We start from the raw sequence: 24,348 nt of genomic DNA, 5'->3' as shown, positions 1-24,348 counted from the left end.
TAATCAACATATGTACACAACAATTAACTTACAACTTTCATTGCTTAAACTAACCTTGTGAAAGTCATCTTGTAGGTACAATTGTACTACACGTCAACTATTGTAGGGTCTTTTCCTTCGTTGGCAAAATCTGAGAAGAACAACAATATACAGTATATATAAGTCATTTACAACAGTAAACAATAAATATAATAAAAGACACTGTTACCTTTTTCAATTTGCTCGAGATTATCAAGATCTTCTTCAAGACTTCCAGGTTGTTTTAATTTTTCACTTCGTAGCCAATCTTGAAGAAATACTAAAACTTGCACCAATTTAGGAGTCAATGAGATCCTTAATTGATCGAGAAGACGTCCGCCAGTACTAAATGCAGATTTATATGCAACATTTGAAACTGGAATAACTAATACATCACAACATCTCAGCAAGAATTGGAAATCTAGTTGCGTTCATTTTCCACCAAAATAGAATATTAAATTCTTTGCTCTCATCCTCGGTTTCTTCACAAAAATACTTATCTAACTCTGTTCTAGCATCCACACCTCCACTTAGAGATTTATATTGCTTTAGATATTGCATAAGTGAATCTAAAAGTCTTGTACCTTGTGTACTTACTGAACTGCCTGAAAGCCCGGAAGTAGAAGTGTCTAATGAAGAGCAAGGTGAAGGTGCAACAAGCATAATTCATTTTGAGTTGGACTTGACATACTCGCTAAATAATGAAGTCATGTACTTCTTCACTTCTACTTGTATAGATGGCCCTTTGCTTTCTCCAAGCATCTACATAAGTGCATAGCCAACTTTCAAGCTTATAAAGAGGATCCAAAACACATGAAATAAAAATATCGTATTCATATTTGTCGGATCACCCCCAATATATCAAATTTTTCTTTCATCTTCTTTGCCATATAACTTAAGTCAGTATCTTCATTTGCAACCGATCGTGTCAAACATGCAGCCAGTGCACAAATATCAAGAAAATGAATATCTGATATGACATAAAGGGATCCAGATATGTCATGAGAAGCATAATTTGAAAAAAAATGTATTTTCAAATTCAACAGCTCTACTCAACATTAGGTAGGTGGAATTCCACCTAGTTGGAACATCTAAACATAAAGATTTTTTGCAATTGAGTTGTTCATGATCACAACTTTCTTGAAACCTTTTCAACCTCACAGGAGACTGCCTAATATATCTCACACAGAACTTTCTTTTAAACCATCCTGGATGACAAGCTTCATAATGTAAGCCATACACCTCACATGAAGGTGAGACCGTTCATCCAATTGGTTCCATCTTTGTCAATGGCTTTGTAAATTCTTTGACTGTCACGTCATTTGAGCTTGCATTATCAACAGTGACAGTGAATATCTTATTTGTCCCCCACTCACGTGAGCCCCTACTATAATTAATATTATATATTCGTTATTAGTATATAAATATAATAGAAGTGTAAATATAATATCTTTTAACGGGTTAACGGCTTATCTAATAAAAAAATTGAGTAACCTGCCTTCCACACCAATAAGCCGTTAATTTTAAAATATTAATCCGATTACCAACCGTATATCCGATAAGCCAATAAGTCAATTTTGCGGTTGACTTACTGGTTACGGTTCGGTTTTGAACACCCCTAATCTTCATTAGTGTATCACCATAACCACTTCATCAATAGACTAGTATTGTGTAATTTGAGGTTTCTGATACCAAGACCCCCTGATTTCTTATCAAGTTGAACATCATCCCATTTCACCAAATGAAAACCGTTACCCTCCTGTCTCCCTTCCATAGAAAGTCTCGTCTGAGCATGTCAAGTTTATCCACTACCCCAGCTGGAATAGGAAACATAGACGTCACATAAGTAGGTAAGGAACCCAATACTGCATTTATCAAAATCAGTCTACCTCCTAGTTCCATGCTAGAAAAATTATCAGATGTATATCCTATTTTTATTAAGGTATATGATTTATGAATGTTGGGGAACCCCGTATGTGATATCAGGAAGTTGAAAATTTATAAATATATGATTCTCTGGGAAAGACGCCCAAGCATCTATACAAGAAGGAAATCATCCACCACACTCCAAACCAGTTTTATACCATCCACCACAACTTCATAACTACCTTAAGATGCAACAGGAGGCGAAGTTCATCTCCCCCAAGCTTTAATGCATGAAACACCAACCCACATATGTGATTCCTCCCTTTCTCAGTTTTCAACAGTTAATATCACACTTTTAGCAGCCAACCTTTTAAAGCAGCACAACTCTGATGCCCAGGGGATCCTAATCATTTATACGGCAAGACCAATCTTATAGCAATCAAATAGTAGTAAGATATGACTGTGAACATGCCATCTGTGTTCCCTTGATCTCCACCTGCCATGTATTATCAACTGTGACATGCTTATGAAGCAGCTCTAGCTAGTTAAATTTAGTTGATTTCTATTTCTGAACATTTCTCATAAACCTCAAATGCTAATTATGCATGTTGTATCATTGCTAATCTTGCCAATCCAATCTCCATTTTCCTTATTTTCATTTTCTATCTTCACCATTTGTGTATTATTCTTTAATATTTTATTTCTTGCTGAAAATATTTTGGGGACACAAACAAACTGAAAAAGGAAGAAGAGCACAAGCAACACAGCCATACTGGCTAGAGTGGTTTGAAAGCTGTTGAGTTCTTTAATGGTCAAGGTTATTTATTTTTGTTATGCCTAAGGTTTAGGTCAAAGAACTGGACTGGAGATTTGTCCCTTTTTTTTTTCAATAATCGGGAAATCCTTCTGTGACCCGCCTTTTGGACCAATCACAGCCTTCTGAACTCGGTGGATAATGGGCCCACGCCTCTACCCTTCTCTTCTTAAATACCGGGCTTCGCTTTGCATGGTGTGGGGCTTGAACCTGCGACCTAATCCACAAATCCTCCACCTTTTGCCACTAGATCTAGGCCTTGGGGGCTGGAGATTTGTCCTTTCTTGGTTAGCTTTTGAGCAAGATCTGAACTTAAATGTTTGATTTATTTATTCAATCTTTTGCTTTATATTTCAAATTACTGTGTGCATATTCTTTGTTGGTCATCGCTATAACATTATTCAGTACTTCAATAGTGAAACAACACTTTTTCGATTTCATTGTGAATTGGCTGTGTGCATAGCCTTTGTTGATCTTATCTCCATAACATTGCTCTATTGGTGAAACAAAATTTTCAGATTTCATTGTCGATATGGGAGCAAGGAAGCCCTCAACCATCCTTGGAGTATTCTGTTGACCTTGATCCGTTATATTCAGTTAGTAGAAATCCTTTCTCAGAAAAGAAGTGGAAAAAGTTCCAGCTATCAAGTCTATTCAGTAGCTCAACTTCAGCAATCAAGCTACAAGTCATAGATGTAAATTCTTGGAAACAAGGAACTAAAATAGTTGACCGTTGGCTTGTTGTGCTTAGTCTGGGTTCAGGACAAACAAGGAACATGGCACTTGACAGGTAAATATCAGATGCATTGAGCTATGTACAACTTGGGCACCTCTGGTGGTCACAGAAACTAGCAGTGTTTGGTTTTGCTAACGGAAAAAAGGTAAAACTTAGAAAGAGAAGTGTATTGATAAATCCAATAGGGTAGGGTTTTGAAGGGAAGTAGACATTGTTTGGGACAGGCAATGAGGAAGTTTGGACATTTAAGCAGGTAGAAAGGCAGCACATAGTACTTTCAGGAAACTTTAGTGAAAGCAGTTCTTTAAAGATTTTCTGGTGAAAGGATAATCGTCTGGAGAAAAACTTTAGATGAAGGGGAATAGACAACTTTTTAGTCATCGAACCTTCACAACTATGGTAGATATTTGGTGATTGGCTTTGGCTGAAAATCTGAAAGGTGTTTCATATGTCCCTGAACATTTTAAGTAGTTTGACTCATAATATTTCATTTGTGCAGTCTCCCGTTGATGGTAAACTAGAATGAAATATGTTTTTAACTGTGTGATTCACTTGCATTAGTTTCTTTTTATTTTATATTTGAGTTTTATTTTAAAGCTCCAGATTCATTACTGGGAGGGTTGGCTCCTTTAGTCTGATATATAGAACTAGACTGACACTTAACTCCTTGATGAATATCATACTTGTTCCAGTAAAGAAGTCAGAGACAGATCCAATCTTACCCCTTTTTGTTAAAATATAGCAATTGGTATCACTCTGGTAGGTCTGCAAGAACAAATAAATAGACTATTGTGTAGAACAATTGATCACTGTTAGATTATCCTTAGGAATTTGAATGCCTCTTAGAAAACGAATAGAATGCACTTTTTCAGGGTTGTAATTCATTCTAGAATTCGCCATTGAGCACCCCCATCCCACCCCCTTCCCCCTTGATATTTACTGTAACAAATCCCTGGAAAGCATGTCCTCCATCAATCTGCCATTTTTGGAGCAGCAACTTTCTTACTAGCGGTTTTTGCAGGCGGTACATGGCATACAACCTTACACCTGTTGGTGGTGTTGCAGCACTGATATCTCAAAATGGGCAGCCTAGCAATACTTGTTCATCAAGCTTTATCATGTCCCCACTTCCGCTGTCCAGTACTATAAACATACCAGTCACTATACTCGGATATTTCCTAGTGTGTCATAATCAGGGACGTTTTCTTTTCAAGGACCAAGAAATGGAGTCTTTGGCAGGGCCACAGTTTGATGCTGGAAATCAATTGATTGAAGCTTGGAATCGAGAACTTATGTGTTGTGTTCGTGATTCTTATGTGAAGCTGGTATTGGAAATGCAAAAGTTGAGGAGGGAACCATCAACTTCTCTTCTGGAGCCTAGTGTGGCCCGAGCTGTCAGTTTGACTCTGAATGCATATGGTGATCAGATCTATTCATTTTGGCCCAGGTCGACTAGAAATTTGCTGATTGAACAAGAGAAAGATGGAAATGATTTCATGTCAATGAAGGTTTCTAAAGCAGATTGGGGATGTATCACTCAGCAAGTTATTCAGCCATTCTATGCTCGTCTTATGGATCTTCCTGTTTGGCAGTTGTATTCAGGAAACCTAGTAAAGGCTGAGGAGGGTATGTTTCTATCTCAGCCTGGCACTGGAATGGATGGTGGCTTGCTTCCAACTACAGTTTGTGTCTTTGTGAAAGAACATTATCCAGTTTTCTCAGTACCATGGGAGTTGGTTAGTGAAATACAAGCCTTAGGGGTTACAGTCAGGGAAATCAAACCTAAGATGGTCCGGGACCTTCTTCGGGCTTCTTCAACATCTATTGTTCTCCGATCAGTTGAGACTTACATTGATGTACTTGAATATTGCTTATCAGATATCCAGCTTCTAGAAACCAGTGAACCAAATATGTCTGATTCATTCAGAGACACTAGCAACTTAGATTCTGTTAAAGAATCTAGTGAAGGTCACACTAATTCTTTCTCTGAATCAAGCTCCAGTTCTCGTAGAATTCACAACACTCTACAACCTTCAAGCAGTTCTGGAGGAGACGCCCTTGAAATGATGACAAGCTTAGGAAAGGCCTTATTTGATCTAGGCCGAGTTGTTGTTGAAGATATTGGTCGTGGAGGAGGTCCTTTATCTCAAAGGAATGTTGTTTCAGGAACCATCGGGGATAGTATTAGAGATAGAAATGATCAAAAGCTACTATCTGTAGCTAGTGAACTCAGAGGGTTACCCTGTCCAACAGGAACAAATCATCTTACAAGGCTGGGAGCTACTGAACTTTGGGTTGGAAACAAGGATCAACAATCACTAATGATTCCTTTAGCTGCTAAATTCGTTCATCCTAAAGTACTGGATAGATCAATATTGTTGAACATTTTTTCTAACCGCACAATTCAATCATTATTGAAGCTGCAGAGTTTCTCCCTTACTTTGCTGGCTAATCATATGAGGTTTCTCTTCCATGAAAACTGGGTGAATCATGTGTGTGACTCAAATATGGTACCCTGGTTCTCTTGGGAGAACAATGCTACTTCTGCAAGTGAATGTGGTCCTTCTCCTAACTGGATTAGACTTTTCTGGAAGATGGTCGATGACTGTTCAGATGATCTGGAACTTTTCGCTGATTGGCCACTTATTCCAGCTTTTCTTGGTCGTCCAGTACTATGCCGTGTAAAGGAGCGAAAACTTGTTTTCATTCCACCTGTTGCAAGTAATTTAGACTCTATTGAACTTGAGGATAGGTCAAGTGGAGAAGCTGATCTGTCTGGATTACCTTTGGAATCTGAAGAGATTCAATCCTACAGCTTATCATTTAAAGTTGCAGAGAGAAAGTACCCTTGGTTGAGGTCGTTGCTGAACCAGTGCAATATACCCATTTTTGATAGCTCTTTCTTGGATTGTGCTGGTCGTTGCAAATGTTTACCCGGTCAGGGGAAATCGTTAGGTCAAGTTATAGCATTGAAGCTTGTCGCAGCTAAAAATGCTGGGTACTTTCCAGAACTCACTTCCTTTCCAGATTCAGAGCGTGATGAGCTTTTTACCCTCTTTGCTTCTGATTTTTCTGCAAATAGCTCTGGCTATGGAAGAGAGGAGCTTGAAGTGCTGCGTGATTTGCCTATATACAAGACAGTTGTGGGAACGTATACGAGATTGCAGAGTCATGAGCTTTGTATCATTCCTTCCAATACCTTTCTTAAGCCATTTGATGAACGCTGTCTATCTGTCTCTACTGATTCTAACGAGAAACCTCTTTTTCGAGCCCTTGGGGTCCCGGAGTTGCATGATCAACAAATTTTTGTCAAATTTGGATTGCCTGGATTTGATGAGAAGCCTCAGTCTGTACAGGAAGATATTTTGATCTACCTATACTCGAATTGGCAGGACCTACAAGAAGACTCATCAATTATTGAAGTACTCAAGGAGACTAAATTTGTTAGGTGCGCTGATGAAATGTCTGCAGAACTCTTTAAACCAACCGATCTTTTTGATCCCAGTGATGCTTTATTAACATCAGTGTTCTCAGGCATGAGAATTAAATTTCCTGGAGAAAGGTTTATCTCCGAAGGATGGCTACTTATTTTGAAGAAGGTGGGCCTTCACACTTCAGTTGAATCTGATGTTATCCTTGAATGTGCCAAGAGAGTTGAGTTGCTTGGAAGAGATTTCATGCCACCTTCAGGACTTACTGATGATCTTGAGAAAGATTTATTCAGCTCACAGGATGAATTATCGTTTGAAATCTGGTTGTTGGCAGAAAGCCTTGTGAAAGCTATAATATCAAATTTTGCCGTCCTTTACAGTAACCAATTTTGCAGTATTTTTGGGAAGATAGCATGTGTTCCTGCTGAAAAGGGCTTCCCAAATGCTGGCGGCAAGAGAAGTGGGAAGCGAGTGCTGTGTTCATATTCTGAAGCTATTATATTAAAGGATTGGCCACTTGCTTGGAGCTGTTCCCCCATTCTTTCTAGGCAGAGCATTGTCCCACCAGAATACTCTTGGGGGGCTCTAAATTTGAGAAGTCCTCCTGCATCTCCCACAGTTTTGAGGCACCTCCAGGTATGGTGGTTATTTCCTTGTATTTATATTAAATGGTACTTCATTACTCAGTCATTTAAGCATGTAGCAAAATGTACTATAGGTTATTGGAAGAAATAGTGGTGAAGACACACTTGCTCATTGGCCAGCTACTACAGGCATAAAGACAATTGATGAAGCTTCCTTTGATGTATTGAAGTACCTTGACATAGTCTGGAGTTCTCTCTCTTCTTCAGGTATGTGCGCTTTGCTTATCCTTTTTCTTGCTTATCCATATGGGGCCAGTTTATGGAGATCTATAAGAGATATGTGGGCTGATATGTATTAACTGCCCAGAGAAAAAAGGGGCGAATGGAAGAAAGACCCAAGTTTTGGAAGGATGAATGGCATGAATAAGGCAATTTGGAAGTTTTATTCCAAATATCTTCAATGTAGCTTTGTTCCAACAAAGATCAATAGCAGAGCTATGGACACCACATGGTGGAACTTACTTTTAGGAGGCAGCTAAATGATTGGGGAATTATGAGAGTCACTGAATTTCTTAACATAGTGGACACCTTTAATGGGCTTCAGATAGGGGAGGATATAACATGGAGGAGTGGTAACAACAAAGGTGTATTCAGAGTTAACAAAGCTTACAAAATGATGGATCAACCTAGCCATCATAATCGAAATTGGCTGTGGAACAAATTTGAAACAATAGGATACCTTACAAAACATTATGTTTCATCTGGTTATTGGCCAAAGAAGCAGCTTTGACTCGGGACAATGTGATGAAGAGATGGATAACCTTATGCTCAAGATGTGTTTTTGAAACTGGACAATGAACTATCAGGACAATGAACCATCTTGTGAGAAATATATTGGAAGAATATTATTGAATTGTGTATCTTAGTTGTTACATTGAGACCCTATTTATAGACACTAATTGGAACCCTTCTCCGACTAGGATTCCTATTCCTATTCCTATTCTTATTCGTATTCCTATTCTAAGTAGGAAATACTTATAACTACTTATTTCTGTTCTAACACTCCCCCTCAAGCTAGTGCATATAAATCATATGTACCTAGCTTGTTACTGATCTAATTAATACGGGACATGTCAGAGACTTGGTGAACAAATCTGCAAGCTGATCATTTGACTTCACAAATTTTGTAACAATATCTCCCGGGAGTATCTTTTCTTTGACGAAGTGACAATCAATCTCAATGTGCTTAGTCCTTTCATGAAACACTGGATTTGATGCAATATGAAGAGCCGCTTGATTATCACACACAAGTTTCATCTGATCAATTTTGCCAAATTTTAGTTCTCCCAGCAACTGTTTGAGCCAAACTAGCTCACAAGTTGCTGTCGCCATTGCTCGATATTCTAATTCTGCACTAGATCGAACAACCACATTCTGTTTCTTACTCTTCCATAACACTAAATTACCTCCAACTAAAACATAATATTTGGATGTCGAACGTCCGTCAAAGGTTGATCCTGCCCAATCAGCGTCTGTATATCCAATGATATGTTCATGGCCATGATCCTCAAAGAGTAGTCCTTTATCGGAAGCTAACTTTATATATCACAAAATACGAACAACTGCTTCCCAATGACTATCACAAGGGGAAGTCATAAACTGACTTGCAACACTCACGGTAAAAGAGATGTCAGGTCTATTCACTGTGAGATAATTCAACTTTCCAACAAGCCGTCTACACCTTTCAAGATTATTAAGTGGCTCCCCATGTCCCGGAAGAAGTTTAACATTCGGATCTATAGGAGTGTCAATAGGTCTACATCCCATCATTTCTGTCTCCTCAAGAATGTCTAAGGCATACTTGCGTTGAGAAATAACAATACCTGATCTAGACTGAACAACCTCAATACCTATAAAATATTTCAATCTACCAAGGTCTTTAGTCTGAAATTGCTTAAAGAAATGTTGCTTTAAATCGGTGATACCATCTTCATCATTACCAGTGATAACAATATCATCAACATAAACAACCAAATAGATACATCGACTTGGTGCAGAATGTCGAGAAAACACAGAGTGATTCACTCCACTACAAGTCATGCGTAACTCTTGAACTACTGTGCTGAACTTCCCAAGCCAAGCTCGAGGAGACTGTTTCAAACCATAGAATGACCTACGCAATCGACATACAAGGCTACTAGAGTCCAACCTGAGCAACAAAACTAGGTGGTTACTTCATATAGACTTCTTCCTCAAGATCACCATGCAAAAAAACATTCTTAATGTCCAACTGATAAAGAGGCCAATGACGAACGACAGCCATAGATAGAAAAAGACGATCAAATGCTTTTTTAGCCACAGGAGCAAAAATGTCACTATAATCTAGCCCAAATATCTGAGTATACCCTTTGGCAATAAAGCGAGCCTTAAGTCGATCAACCTGACCGTCAGGACTAAATTTGACTGCATAAACCCAATGACAACCAACAATAGATTTACCTGCAGGAAGGAAGACAAGTTCTCAAGTACCGCTCTTATGTAAAGAAGATATCCCATGAACCATAGCCTGCCTCCACTCAGAATGAGGAAGTGCTTCACCTGTAGTCTTAGGAATGGAAATAGAGGACAAAGATGACACAAAGGCATAATAGGGTGATGATAAACGATGATAACTTAAGAAAGTATAATGTGGGTTAGTATTTCGAGTGGATCGTAAACCTTTTTGAAGCGCAAGCGGTGGGCTAGGTGCAGGCAAGTCCGCAGTAGGAGCAGGGTCTGGCGCATGACATGAATCATCTGGGACTAGGGTTGGATGTAGACCGCGATGATAAGTTAGTAATGGTGGCACAACAACTGGAGCTGTAGAAGTAACTGTAGATTCTTCAAAGGTTGGCACAGGTAAAACTTGAGGTATGGGTAAGACCATAGATACATTAGGATGATTAGAAGATGTATAGTAAGGCTTAGACTCAAAAAATGTATCGTCAGCGGACATAAGGTGTTGTGAAGATCACGTGAATAACATCGATACTCTTTTTGGACTTGAGAGTAACCAAGAAAGACACTTTTGAGGGCACGAGGAGCTAATTATCTTTTTCTAGGGGCTAAGTTATGAACAAAGCATGTGCTCCCAAAGACACTAGGGGGGATAGGATAGAGATGTGACATAGGAAACAGTATGGAATGTGGAACCTTATTCTGAATAGAAGAAGAAGACATCCTATTTATCAAATAACAAGACGTAAGAACTGCATCTCCCCAAAAACGTCGTGGAATTATTTTAAAAGTAGTTTTCTTGATAAGGTCTGGTCGAGGCCCAGATTTTCTTGATAAGGTCTGGTTCGCTTTTGAAGAGATAAGACAAGTGGGGTCCACTACTATTCTTCTTTTCCGAATAGTACAAAAGACTTTCAGTGGTGGTAGGGTCCATCTGATATATCGATGAAGATTCCGTCTGTTTGAAACTCCTTTATCTCTTTCTAGATAATTCCGATCTTTTGATCTCTATCTGAAAAATTAATTATTTTGGTTTTTAATAACCTCAATTAAGATTAATCTAATGGATTCAAATAGGACCTTGCAAGGGCCTTAGGATTCATCATATCTCCATTCTTGTCACTTTGTGACGAAGCTTCATCAAGAAGTTGCATAATAGCAACTTCATCCGGATCATTATCTAATTCTGATAATGCCTTTTCCAGTTTTTTCTTTAGTTCACTCTTTGATGGTGAAGGCCTGGTTTGAGTCTTCTTGGATGAAGATGATGGAGATTCCTTTTGGCGGAATGATCAGGGTGATCCTTATACTTGTATGCGTTTGTATAGTGAATCCTTCTACTTACCCTTTTGTCATCTAGACCCTTAAATTCAATACAAATAAGATTTTTGAACCCCTCTCCTCATGTGTGTAGTTCACTCTCCCTTAAATTGATGACATGTCAAATCCACATCACCTATATCAATGACATGTCAAATTCATATCATCTATATCAATGACATGTCATAATTATCTTTTTAAAACATTTTTTAAGATTTATTAACCAAATTATTTAATTAAAAATAAAATAATTAAATTTATATTTATTTCTTAAAATAAAAATTGATACTCCTGTGACTTTTTCCCCCCCAAAATAAAGTCATTGTTGCATTTCTTCTTCCCCTTTCTTTCTAGCATCATCTATTAAGAAGATGAAGAGGATGAATATAGCCCTCGAGATGATTTCCTCCTTCAACCATCACAAAATTATCAACCTAAGCCGTCGCCGCACCATCAGATCTGGCCAAAAATCTTTTCGCTATCGTAACCAGATCCTTCAACCCTCACCTGCCTAATTCTCCCCTCACCTTACTACCATCGTCTCTCTCACTCTACAGCGAATCAATTGTCTGCGAGGAGCACCGCCACCATAAACCTCTCCCTTTGCCGGCGAACCAATGGACTCAAGGAGGTTTCAATGTCAACATCTCTTAAAACAATTACAAGACTATGGAAAGAAGGGGTTGGACATATTTTCGAGGAATTCTATGCTCAGGACAAAAAATTGTTATGACTATAGCACCAACTCATCCTGTTAATGCCTGAACCATTCAACCAACTTTTGTCTTTCAATTTAAGGTATGAAAGCTTGTAAAATTTTTAATTAAATTTTAAATTTAGGTTCTGCAAAAAGGCCCCTCCTGAAAATGGGTGAAGAAGATGGACACTTTTTTATTAGTTTGTGGTAAAAGAGAAAAAAAAGGGATGGGCAGGGGATGGAAATGGCTGAAAAGGAGGTGTAATGGGTGAAGAAGAAGGAGATTTTTAATCATTGGTCAAAAATAAATAAAAAATTATTTATTTTATAATTTTTAGTATTTATTTAAGTAAAAATGCTCCCTCACTCGCCTTAATATGCGTGTGGTTACACACTTTTGCCAACTCAGACATTCAAATCCACATAAGCTTGGTCAATGGTTAGAGGGTTTATTAAATTGTGTTTTATTGAGTTGAGGGGTCTAGATGACAAAAGGATAAGTAGAGGGGTTCACAATACAAACACATACAAGTATAAGGGTTGCCTTCCTTTTTAGCTGAGACCAGCATATGAATCGGATTTCTTTTGAAAGAAATTTGATCCAGTCAAAATCTGCAATAACAAATGTCCAGCTAATAATATAAGAAAGACGTTTCTTAATAAAATATTTACAGAGCTTAATATTCTCTGGGAGAGTGGATATGCCTTCGTTAATTTGAAATTGAGGATATTTATTTGCAAATTGCTTAGGCATAACTTGTTCAGTTCCACCAAAATAGCTCCACCATTCGTAGAACCATCTTGGGATAATGGAAGTTGCTACTTCCGGACAATACTTCACAAATCAAGTATTTGTGGTTGGCCTAACATATAAGAAGTTAGTCCAAGCATTTTTGTACTCATACCAATTATACATTTGTGGATTAAAACGTTTTGAAAAGTTGATAGGAGTTTGTAAGTGGTCGACTTGCCACTCAAATGGAGATAAAATCTTTTTAATAGTAAATTTGGAATAGGCAATGCTTTTCGGATCTGACTTATCAGCGAGTTCATGTTCAATCTCGGTAGACCCTATATCTACGAGAATAAACTCAAAAAATCTCCTGGTTTTTAAGGAATTATCCGTTTCTATGTAATTCTTGTTTGAGTAAAGGGGTTCCAGGAGGTGTTTAACCTCATAGCTTTCATATTCTTGTCTAAAGCAAGCATGGGGAAAACCTGCAAAGAAACAACGTCAAATTTCTCTTTTTCTTTTGCAGTAGTTTTAACAGTATTCGGAGATATTGCCTCTACGAAGCTTTCTGGCTGCTTCATTGCATAACTGTCACTAGTTTGAATTTGGGAAAATCTAAGTTTTCCCGATGGGGATGTTGAACTGGGCTGCTCCTGCTCCTTTTGAAAAGGCTTTTTCAAAATCAGCATGTTTGAAGAACTACTTGATGGTAGTGTAGAGGGAACAATTGGAGGCCATTGGGCAATGTTGAATATCTGTTCTGGTTCAATTCAGGCCTTATTTCAAATGGGCCTGCTGCTTTGCTTGATCCATTAGAAGTGGGCCTAATTGCTTTTCCGCCTGCCAAGGGCCTAACCTGTTGCCGACTCATTTTTACCATGCAAAAATTCACGGGTTAGAAAGTTGGGGAGAGAATTGACTTCTCCCTTGAGATATTCAATTTGAAAATCGAAACTAGAGAGTAAGGCTTGCCATCTAGCAAATCACCGGAGCCCTAACTCCGATGATCGGATCTGGAGAAAACTGCCCAGGTTCTGGTCGAAAATACTGGGTGATCCAACGGAAAAAATAGCTCAAAAAAAATGGCCGGAGCAGCACTTGCGCACCGGCGCGTGAGCAGATCTCGCCTGAAAATTCTCACCTCCGATCGGCGCGTGGGGGCGCGTGGGAGGGTATTTTCCGGTGGGTCTGGCTGGGGTTTGGTCACCTAAGCTTCTCGAGCCTCGTGACGGTGTTTTCTTTTGCACAACACCTTCAGAATGAAAAATGACACAAATCAATCCCACTGTCTTCACCGAAATTTGACACCGGTGACTTGAAATTCTCACCAATGCTCTGATACCATGTGAGAAATATATGGGAAGAATATTATTGAATTGTGTATCTTAATTGTTACATTGAGACCCTATTTTTAGACACTACATTGGAACCCTTTTCCGACTAGGATTCCTATTCCTATTCCTATTTCTATTCTTATTCCTATTCCTATTTTAAGTAGGAAATAGTTATAAATACTTATTTATATTCTAACACATCTGTTATAAGGAGTTGGCTTAGGCACAAGGTATTTTCCATGGTAGAAATCTTGGTGGATGCAGTAAGAATAGCTACTATTTCAGATCGGAACTTTTGCTTTCTTTTTATCCTGAAAGACTTCCTTCAGTCACTTTGATATTGATTTGATTTGAAGACGATAGTGTGTTATGTGCATTTCTGGTTTTGTTTGTCCGCTGATAAAAAAATTTCTGCATCTTTTCTTTTTCTTGGCAGACAAGGAGGCATTGTGCCAAGTGGCCTTCATGCCTGCCGCAAATGGTACACGTTTGGTGACAGCAAGCTGCCTTTTCACACGTCTGACAATTAATCTTTCCCCATTTGTTTTTGAACTCCCTTCACTCTACCTGCCTTATGTCAATATACTTAGAGAGTTGGGCCTCCAGGACTCACTGTCCATCTCATCTGCAAAGACTCTCCTTTTGAATCTTCAAAAAGCATGTCGATATCAGCGTTTAAATCCAAATGAATTCCGTGCTGTGATGGGAATTGTGCATTTCATCTGTGATCAGGCAAACACTTCGGACATGAGCAGTTGGCATTCTGAAGCAATTGTCCCTGATAATGATTGCAGACTTGTACATGCTAAGTCATGCGTGTACATAGATTCTTATGGTTCTAGCTATATTAAGTTTATTGAGATTTCCAAGCTGAGGTTCGTCCACCAAGATCTCCCAGAGAAGTTATGTATTGCCTTTGGAATCAAAAAGATTTCAGATGTGGTTATAGAGGTACCCAAAATGATCTGGTTACTTTTATGTATTTCTAGTTTATATAAGATTTTCATCATGTTCGTGCAGCTGCAGACGTCATGTTTGTTATATGTATTTGAAATTGTTTACCCCCCTTTTCTTCCCTGAATGATTAGCATACTAACATGTTTTTCTGTATGGCTACATGAGTCTCTTATATGATATTAATGGGCTATCTTTCCAGGAACTATGTTGTGAAGAACATTTGCAATCTTTGGAATGCATTGGATCAGTTCAGATTGAAGCTATAAGACACAAGTTGTTGAGCAGATCCTTTCAAGCTGCAGTGTGGACTGTTGTCACTAGCATGCAAAGCAACGTCGCTGACATTGATCATGCTACCTTAGAGGATATACAAAGCTCATTGAAATTGGTTGCGGAGAAGTTGAGATTTGTTCAATGTCTACATACACACTTTGTGCTCCTTCCAAAATCTTTGGATATCACTCGAGTTAGACCGGAATCGATGTTCCCAGAGTGGAAGGATACATCACGTCACCGGGCTCTTTACTTTGTTGAACCGTCTAAATCTTCTGTGTTGATCGCTGAACCACCAGACTATGTCTCTATTGCTGATGTGATAGCGACTGCTGTGAGCAGGGTGTTAGACTTCCCCGTCCCATTGCCAATAGGCTCTCTATTCCTTTGTCCCGAGGGCTCTGAGACTGCCCTTGTCGATATCTTGAAACTTAGTTCTCATATGCAAGCTAATGGATTCAGAAGTGACAAAGATGGTCTTCTTGGCATGGATATACTACCCCAAGATGCTTTACAAGTACAATTTCACCCATTAAGACCATTTTATGCTGGAGAAATAGTAGCTTGGCGGCATCAGAATGGAGAAAAGTTGAAGTATGGTAGGATTTCGGAGAATGTGAGACCATCAGCTGGCCAAGCCCTCTACAGATTCAAAGTAGAAATATCACTGGGATTGGTTGAGCTTCTTCTATCTTCTCATGTCTTCTCGTTCAAAAGTGTCACCATCTCTGGTGAGGACTCGTCAGCTGATTTTCCTGAGGGTTATTGTACGATGGACAGTAGTAGGAGTGAGGGTGTTACTGCAAGAGTTCAGTCAAGACCTTCTGAGGTACATACCCATGCTAAATTTCCTATTTAGAATCAAATGGTTTACATTTATAGTAGTGTGCATTCTTTAGTGCTTTGAGCAAAAACCTTTTGAACTCCGTCTTTTTCTTATAGTAGTAGAGTTGGAAAAATTCTAGTCACTTTTCCCAATAATTGAATTGTGTTTCAACATTTTCACTTTCATTGCAGAAATATTTAATGAGTACCCAATTGTAATTGATTTTTAAAGACCTGTATTCCTATCACTACATCCAAGCAAACCATCTATACATGTAGTTATCTTATCTACTCTCCGTGTGATAAATGGATGTTTGCTAAAAAGCCCTCCCTTCTCATATAGTAATCGACTGGAATTTTAACAAAACGTTGGTTCTAGGTTTACTTATTGTGAAAATTGATCTAATGTTTGTTACTTAAAGAGTTAAATGATGCTTCTAATAGGGGAACCACCAGCAGCAGCTTCAAGCACTCCAACATGGTCGAGTGTCTGCTACAGAATTGGTCCAGGCAGTTCAGGAGATGCTTTCTGCGGCAGGAATCAGTATGGACGTGGAAAAGCAATCATTACTGGAAACAACAATCACATTGCAAGAGCAATTCAAGGATTCTCAAGCGGCACTCTTACTCGAGCAGGTATCTTTCCTTGTTTAACGGCACATTTGCCATTTGTAGTTCTCACAGCGTTGTTTCCTACTACAACATGATCATTCTGTCCCTCCCCAATTCGTCTTGGTTTATAATGCACACATGTCCCTGGGCAACGGACTGTCATGGTTGCATATTTTCCCGAACCTTAAAATTCATTTCATTCAAACTGAAACTGTTACTGCATGTCTGGGAATAATTGGACAGTAGAATGGAACAACTGTTTGGTGAAAGGTAGAATATGTTTGTTCGCGCCTTCTGGCATCAGATATTGAGTCTGCGTATTTGGAGCAATTAAATGCAATCACCAGCTTAAAAGCTGAATATTGGAAATAATGTTGTCCCTTGAGAAGTGCATTCAAACTCCTATGCATATTGCGGTGTTTTGGATGGTGAAAGGCAACCTTGGTCTGCCTTGCGGTGAGGCGAGTGGCTTTTGGAATTGAGGCGCTAATTAATACCAAAAACCTCAAGTATTTAATTGCATGCATAAATAACCAAAATCTCAGTAGTAATAACACATTAACAAATATTTCAATTCAAAAAATAATGGTAGATGCTAAAATCTAGAGATTGAATGATTTGATAATTCATAAGACAATTGACAAGCAATATTAGAACTCTAGAAGTCTATTCTTCTTCAAGATTTTCAAATTTTTGAAGTGCAAGATTCAGTTATATATTGCTCCTCATCTTCTTCCTCGGCAGATTCTTGATAAGTTAGGGTCTGAGTCTGACTTGAACTTGTAAATGTAGTAGTATGTACTCCTTGCCCTAGTTAAGCGACCTTGAACTTCAAGAACGTCCCCTAAGACGATAGACCATTCATTTGCCTCATCAATATTATCCAAGGCAATTGCATCAATGGTATCACAAGCATCATAATGACGTTTCAGTGTTCTATTGTACTTGATGTACACTAGATTATTGAGATGTGATAACGCTAGGCTACTTCTCTTTTGAATGAATCTGCACATAATTTTTAGAAATTAATCAATAGATACTAATAATAATATAATATAGAAATTAGGATATAAAATCTTCTTACATGTTCAAACACACTCCAATTTCACTCACATCCAAATGAGCTGCAATTTACACTTGATACTTTCCTGGCAAACTTTTGCAAGGTTGGAGTTTGACTACCAAATATCGACCACCATTCAATTATAGAAAAATAAATTTAAAGGTTAATAAGTATAGATAAGTCAAATAACTAAAGTACAACTATAAAGAACTAAACCAACTCACTTACTTGGGCAGAGATAAGTAAAGTTGGTTGGATCTGTAGAAGAGTTATCCCCTAATGTTCTATTGTACAAAGTCAAAGAAGAATTCGAGCCATTGAGCCTTGCATCTTAACTATATTGTTCTCATGGGTTTGTTTACTAGCGGTTCTGTAGACCTATATCTTATTGAGAGGTAGTGCCTGATCCACATTCAAGTCAAAATAGAATCACTGACCCTTCGGGGTGGCCCAGTGGTTTGTGCTTGGGACTTCCATGTTGGAGGTCTCAAGCCCGAAACCCCTTGCTAGCAGAAGCAAGGGGTTTTGCCTTCTGGGTCGAGCTCGTCGCACCGAGCTTGCTTAGTGTGGTTTACCTCTCCTATGTGGTTTGCGAGCTATTGCATAGAAGCGGGGATTTTACCCTGTGCGCACCTAAAGGGTAGAGGTTGTGGATTCCCTTGTCATCAAAAAAAAAAAAGAATCACTACTATGATATCAATTTATCCTTACTCAAACCCTGATGATGAGGTTCTTGTTGCGGATGGGTTATTGCCATGAATCAACTCTAGTTAGATGTGGATATCACATAAATAGCGTTTGGGCTGAGAAGAAACAATAGGGCCAGGTCTTCACAAAGGTTAACAGATTATATCTGGGATCCCGGTCAGTAGGCTTGTTAAAGATAGGGGTGCAATCAGGGATTTGGTAATAAAAAGTAATAGGGTTAGCAAGAATGGGGCATGCATATTGTTGTTGCAAAATTCTCTCTACCCTCATTCCCTTTCTGAGTCCATCTCCTTTTCATTACCCTTCGTATCTCCATTGGCATTGCCCGCTATCTTGCTATTATCAGTGCAAGTTTGGTTCTCAAAATTGAATATAAGCAGCTGTTTTTTGTCTGAAACTAATTATAAATCGACGATTCGCTACCAATTGTATCTTCATTCGTGAAATAGAAATGAACTGTGTCGCAATATAATTCTAAAATCCCCGCCCGTCTTTTCAATGGTTGCATTATTTTACAGAATGTAATTTCTTGGTCCCCTTTTGAATGCCACCATATGATCTTGATCAATCTCTCAAAGTTGCAATATAATTTTATGCCGAGTACACAGCCAAATTATTAGAATAAGAACTTGGTGAATCTTGTGAATTTGCAGGAAAAGTCTGAAATGGCTACGAAAGAAGCTGACACAGCTAAAGCAGCATGGCTGTGCCGCATCTGTCTCAACACTGAAGTTGATGTTACTATAGTCCCTTGTGGTCATGTGCTTTGCCGTAGATGCTCATCTGCAGTTTCAAGGTGCCCATTCTGTCGGCTTCAAGTCTCCAAGGTTATGAGGATGTTCCGGCCCTGAATACGTTATTGCTGCAACCAAACCTCCTACCGTGTACTTCATTGGTGTTATTCATTTGTGTGGTATGCTATCATTTGATGCAGTTTTGAAGAGTGTTACTTGAATTGTTCTCCCAGTTCCGAGTGGCTTTCTTCTGGATACCGTATTAGAGTAAACCCCCCATTTTATCGAGTCAGAAAAGAAATTATTGTAGATGGAGCGGTATGTAAAGCTCAAATTTAGAGGTAAATTAATAGGATAGGGTCTTCTTATGATCAAGTCATGTACAGAATTAGGCATATGGCAACATTCATAAGGGTCCCTTGTAATCTAGTCATGTACAGATTTTTTTCTTGATAAGGTCTTATCATGTATGTAAAGCTATTGTGTTTTAAATGATGTCTATTCAAGTCACAATTGAAGTGTTTTTTTTTTTACAGTGTGCTTTTTAATTCTGGGACGGTGAAATCGGAGATAATTACTGATTGAAACTTTTTATGCCTTATATTATCTCCCAGGTTTTACCAGCATCTCAGAAGGTCTGGATAATGGCATGACGTCGTTTGGTTGGGAACAAGTATCTCAGAATTAGTTATATGAGGTTAGCTATTCTGAGATAATTTATCCCAAAATGTGTATGCGATAACTTATCTTATCACTATTATATAAATGGTGAGATAAGTTATTCCAAACATGACAACTCACATTATTGCTCATATCAAATGACTAACGTCTTTGACAAGAACTTGCCTTCATGAACGTACATATTGTCCAAGTAATATAATGCAAATCTAACTTTGACCTCCTGGAACTAAGCTTTTGGATAAAGACAATACAATTATTAACTTGGAACATTATGATTAAAAAAAATAGATAAGAAGGAGCTTTTGATAGCTTCATTGTTTACTTTTGAAAAGTTAAGAAATTCAAAGATCTGTTCCTAGTATCCCTATTGAGGACATAGTCCATGTTTATAAATTTTTACAAGTTTAGCCACTCAAAATTAGCATTATATAAAATTTTTAAAAATCTTCAAAAATACAGGTTTGAAATAAGGACAACTTTCACCTATAGCAAATAAAAAATTCATATTTGTATGTTATAGCAAAGTTTGCGTAATTGCGCTCTATAGCAAACATAGAAATTGTATAATTCGTTATACATATACAGTTGAAGCAAATTGTATAAAACAAAGTGTATAAAACAAGAAATAGAAAGACACTGAGGCAGAAAACTGTATAAAACGAAGTGTATAAAACGAATTGTATTATTATAGATGTATAGGATGATTATATACAATTTGAAGTTGTATAAAATGAGAAAGAGAGAAAGACAAAAGAGACTTGACAAGGAATATACAATTGAATCGAATTGTATAAAACGAGAAAGAGAGAAATTAGATACAATTTGAAAATTGTATAAAACGAGAAAGAGAGAAAGACAAAAGAAACTGGGCAGTGGAGTATTTTTATTGTATAATTATAAGTGTATAGGATGAAAATATATGTATTTGTATGTGTATATACAATTTTCTCACGCTTTATACAAACAGAAACACAATTTATACATTTCGCTTCTGTTTGTATAAGTGAGAAAGGCGAGAGTGGCGAGCTATATTTGGGAGATTGGCGAGCGAGATCTGGAAGAGGGGAGAGAGGGGAACAAAAATATATGTATTTATACAATTTTCTCTGTTTTATACAATTAGAAACAATTTTTATACACTTGTGTTTGTATAAAAAGTGAAGAAGCGAGCTAGAGATTGGAGGAGAGTGGCGAGTGAGATATTTGGGAGAGAGGTGCCTGACAATTTTTTGCGAACGTTTGCTATGGATCACAATTAAATCAAACTCTGGCTACTCCATTTATTTTAGGTTATTAGTTTGCTATTATATATAATTTTCCTTGAAATAATCTTCAAGAAAATCCATGGGCAAAAGTGAATACACAAAGGGCCCATTTACATAAATAATCCATATATATATATATATATATATATATATATATATATATATATATATATATAAAGCTGAATCTCAGTTTGCTGATGTGGCATGCCTCAATGGCCAATATTACTATTTATCAATTTTTCCATAATTTTCAAATTTTTTCATCTTTTTTCTATTAAAAATCTGTTTTTTTTTAAAAAAAATTCCCCTCATTATGAGCATTTAAAACATTTAAAACATTTAATCCTTCCTTCCGAATTAAGTTGTGTAATGGTTAAAAAGGAATGTATCTACCCTTCCATTTTTTCAATCAACCGTTACTTATTTTTAATTTGGACATGTAATGACTTTTAATATGCATTAATTTTTGAGTTATTATATGTTAATTAATTTTGTGTCTTCCCATAGTCTATGTTTTTGTGCTATATATATAGATTGAGATCTTTTTCTTTTTATGTTGTAACTTGCTTACTCTATTTTGCTTTTAATTAGATTGTTAATCTAGCATATACTTTTTTTATGGTATTAATCTGATATAGATGGTTTGATGATAAGGATTTTTTTTTTCCTTTTTATATTGGAGCTTGCTTACTCATTTTGCTTCTAATTAGATTGTTAATCTGACATTCTTTTTTTTTTTTCCAGTGTTGATCATTACTGATATGGATGATTTGATGATACGGAATAAAATTTGAAGAACGTGAAAAATAATATATTTGAAGAAAAATTGCAAATTGATTAATCTGGATATAATTTTTATTGACTAAAAAATATCTTATATAGATTGGATTTCTTTTTTCTTTTTATGTTGTAACTTGCTTACTCTATTTTGCTTTTAATTTGATTGTTAATCTAGCATATTCTTTTTTTTTTACGGTATTGATCTGATATAGATAATTTGATGATAAGGAATGTTTTCATCATTTTTATGTTGTAGCTTGCTTACTCATTTGCTCCTAATAGATTGTTAATATGACATATTCTTCTTCTTTTTTCAGTGTTGATCATTACTGATATGGATGAATTGATGATAAGGAAAAAAATTTGAACAACGTGAAATGCAATATATTTAAAGAAAAGTTGCGAATTGATTAATTTGGGTATAATTCTTATTGACTAAAAAATATCTTATTACATATTTTTGTAATACTAAATGTGTAGACCTGTTGAAATCTATATATATAAAATAAAGTGAAACATAGACGAATTGATGTCATACTTTCTTGTAATATTGCCATTATAATTAATCTTTATTTTTACTTTTTTTTTTCAATTTTAAATATATAATCAATCTATTAAATAAAAGAACTTATAATGGCTATGAATTTGTATATTAATATATGAGTAAATACATTTTAAATTAATTTTTTGTCTTTTCGTAGTCTATTATTTTGTGCTATACATAAATCAGATGTGTATGCTTTCCTAATGTAGTTTTCTTAATTTATATACCTTGCTTTCAGTTGGATTTAGCATGCCATATTTTTTTTAGAGTTAGATTACACATAAAGACAATTTGATGATAAATTGTTAGGATTTAAAAATGTAGAATGTTATTAATTTCAAGAACATGACGAACTAATCAATTTGAACATTTTTTTTGTTGACAAAAAGGAATCTTGTTCCATGAATATTAGTTTTTTTACACATTCTTTTTAAAACATTTTAAATTCTCAAATTACTTATGATTATAATTCGATGAATCATATGGTCAAAAGAAATTAAATTAACAGGTTCAAATCAAGTTGATTAAAGGTTTTTTTATTGATTATCAAAAAACTTTAAAATTGTTAAAGTATTGACAACTATCACATGTAAAAGGATTCAAAACTTTTCTTGAGAGGTGAAAAATTAAAGATGACAAAGTTTGATTTTACAACACATGCAAAGAAGAAAAAGACTCAACTGAAAATCATTCAAATTTTAGTTAATTATCCGTCATATATTATTAATTACGATATCTTTTACCGATTTCTCTTCGGATGCTACTAATTTAGTGTTACCAAATAATTACTTTCTTGGTGAAGTATAAATTAATTTCAAGTATTAACATTTTTCTCTTTTTAAGCTACAAACATTTGTCATATAACATTTTTTTTAAAAAATAAATAATTATATAAAGGATAAGATACAGTAATACTCATTGACAAAATAGTAGATGAACAGACACCCACAAAATAGCCATATGATAAAATTATTAATTTGTAATGTTGTAATCAATAAAATATATTATTTTGTGCAGTTACTTATTTATTTTGAAAAGGAGCAGAGAAGTAACGGTAAAAAGAAGGATGTGAAAAATGAAGGTAAAGAAAAGACAAGGATTAATGCGTTGTTTAGTGTGAAAATTGTGAATTTTATAAAGAATAATTATTTCAAAGTTATTAATCGTTTAAATTTTCTTTGTGAGCACAAATAAAAGTTGTTTTTTGAATTATAAATAACTTAAAGTGAAAAGGTGAAACATAATTTTATTGATTTTTAAAATTTTAAAATTCAACTTCAAAGTGAATTTATTGAAAGATAAATTTTTTTACTTCCAACATCATTTTCTTTGAGAATTTAACTCTCAACAAAATAATATTTCATGAACAAAATGGTAAAAGGGCGATGGATAAAAAAAGTCAACAAAAAAAAGAGAGAAAAACAATTTAAAAATATAGGAAAAAAGGAAGATAAAAATTATATAGCAAAACCCATTAGAGATACTGTGAAAAAAATCAAATATTATTGTTTACTTTCACATGCTCAAGTAGAGTAAATATATTTTTATTCCATTTGATGACATAAGGTAATATAAGAGATTAATCTTCCTTCAAATTATATCACACTTTCAAATGATTTAGTGAAAAACAAATATTAACAATCGATTAGATTAAAGTTTGAATTTTAATAAGTGATAACTATATCAAAAATTATTACCGCGCGAAGCGCGGTTAAATTCACTGTATAATATATCCTTATTTACAAGTTATATTGCATACTTTTTACTCTTACACAAATTAGCCTTAATTTTTTTTATCAGTAATTACTAATTACATATATAATAGTCTCATCATACTCTATTCTTATTTTCAGAAATTGTTAAATACAAAGTATTTA

The 24,348-nt window shown here is 36.1% G+C and overlaps 1 protein-coding gene and 1 long non-coding RNA gene across 8 annotated transcripts in view; one reads left to right on the top strand and one right to left on the bottom strand.

Annotated features, from left to right (window-relative positions):
- The window catches only part of LOC101259792 (uncharacterized), a 47,340-nt gene extending 24,878 nt beyond the window's left edge, over positions 1-22,462 (top strand). Inside the window, exons 7-15 of one of the 7 annotated variants that reach the window (XR_739342.3) lie at positions 3,217-3,488; positions 4,456-7,501; positions 7,584-7,716; positions 14,466-14,980; positions 15,186-16,088; positions 16,529-16,720; positions 19,121-19,380; positions 19,816-19,898; positions 22,245-22,462. Coding sequence is in view for 1 of the 7 variants with exons in the window: in XM_010317254.3 (XP_010315556.2) it covers positions 3,217-3,488; positions 4,456-7,501; positions 7,584-7,716; positions 14,466-14,980; positions 15,186-16,088; positions 16,529-16,720; positions 19,121-19,318 (5,259 nt within the window). In the remaining 6 variants the exon portion in view is untranslated. Of the gene's footprint in view, positions 1-3,216; positions 3,489-4,455; positions 7,502-7,583; positions 7,717-14,465; positions 14,981-15,185; positions 16,089-16,528; positions 16,721-19,120; positions 19,735-19,815; positions 20,109-21,891; positions 22,176-22,244 lie in introns of those variants that run through there. The other 6 variants (XR_739341.4, XR_011214461.1, XR_739340.3 and 3 more) reach the window with 6 other exon arrangements.
- On the bottom strand, positions 17,227-19,123 carry LOC104645498 (uncharacterized). Its single transcript, XR_739339.3, has 3 exons — positions 17,988-19,123; positions 17,781-17,874; positions 17,227-17,701 (listed from the first exon to the last, which is right to left on the bottom strand). It is a non-coding gene; the product is annotated as an uncharacterized lncRNA (long non-coding RNA).
- Positions 22,463-24,348: the final 1,886 nt, after the last annotated feature.

Source organism: Solanum lycopersicum, chromosome 2 (assembly GCF_036512215.1).
Source record: "Solanum lycopersicum chromosome 2, SLM_r2.1".
In the NCBI taxonomy this organism is placed as follows: Eukaryota; Viridiplantae; Streptophyta; class Magnoliopsida; order Solanales; family Solanaceae; genus Solanum; species Solanum lycopersicum.
Note: the sequence above shows the minus strand (reverse complement) of the source record. Positions and strands in the feature narration are given on the sequence as shown.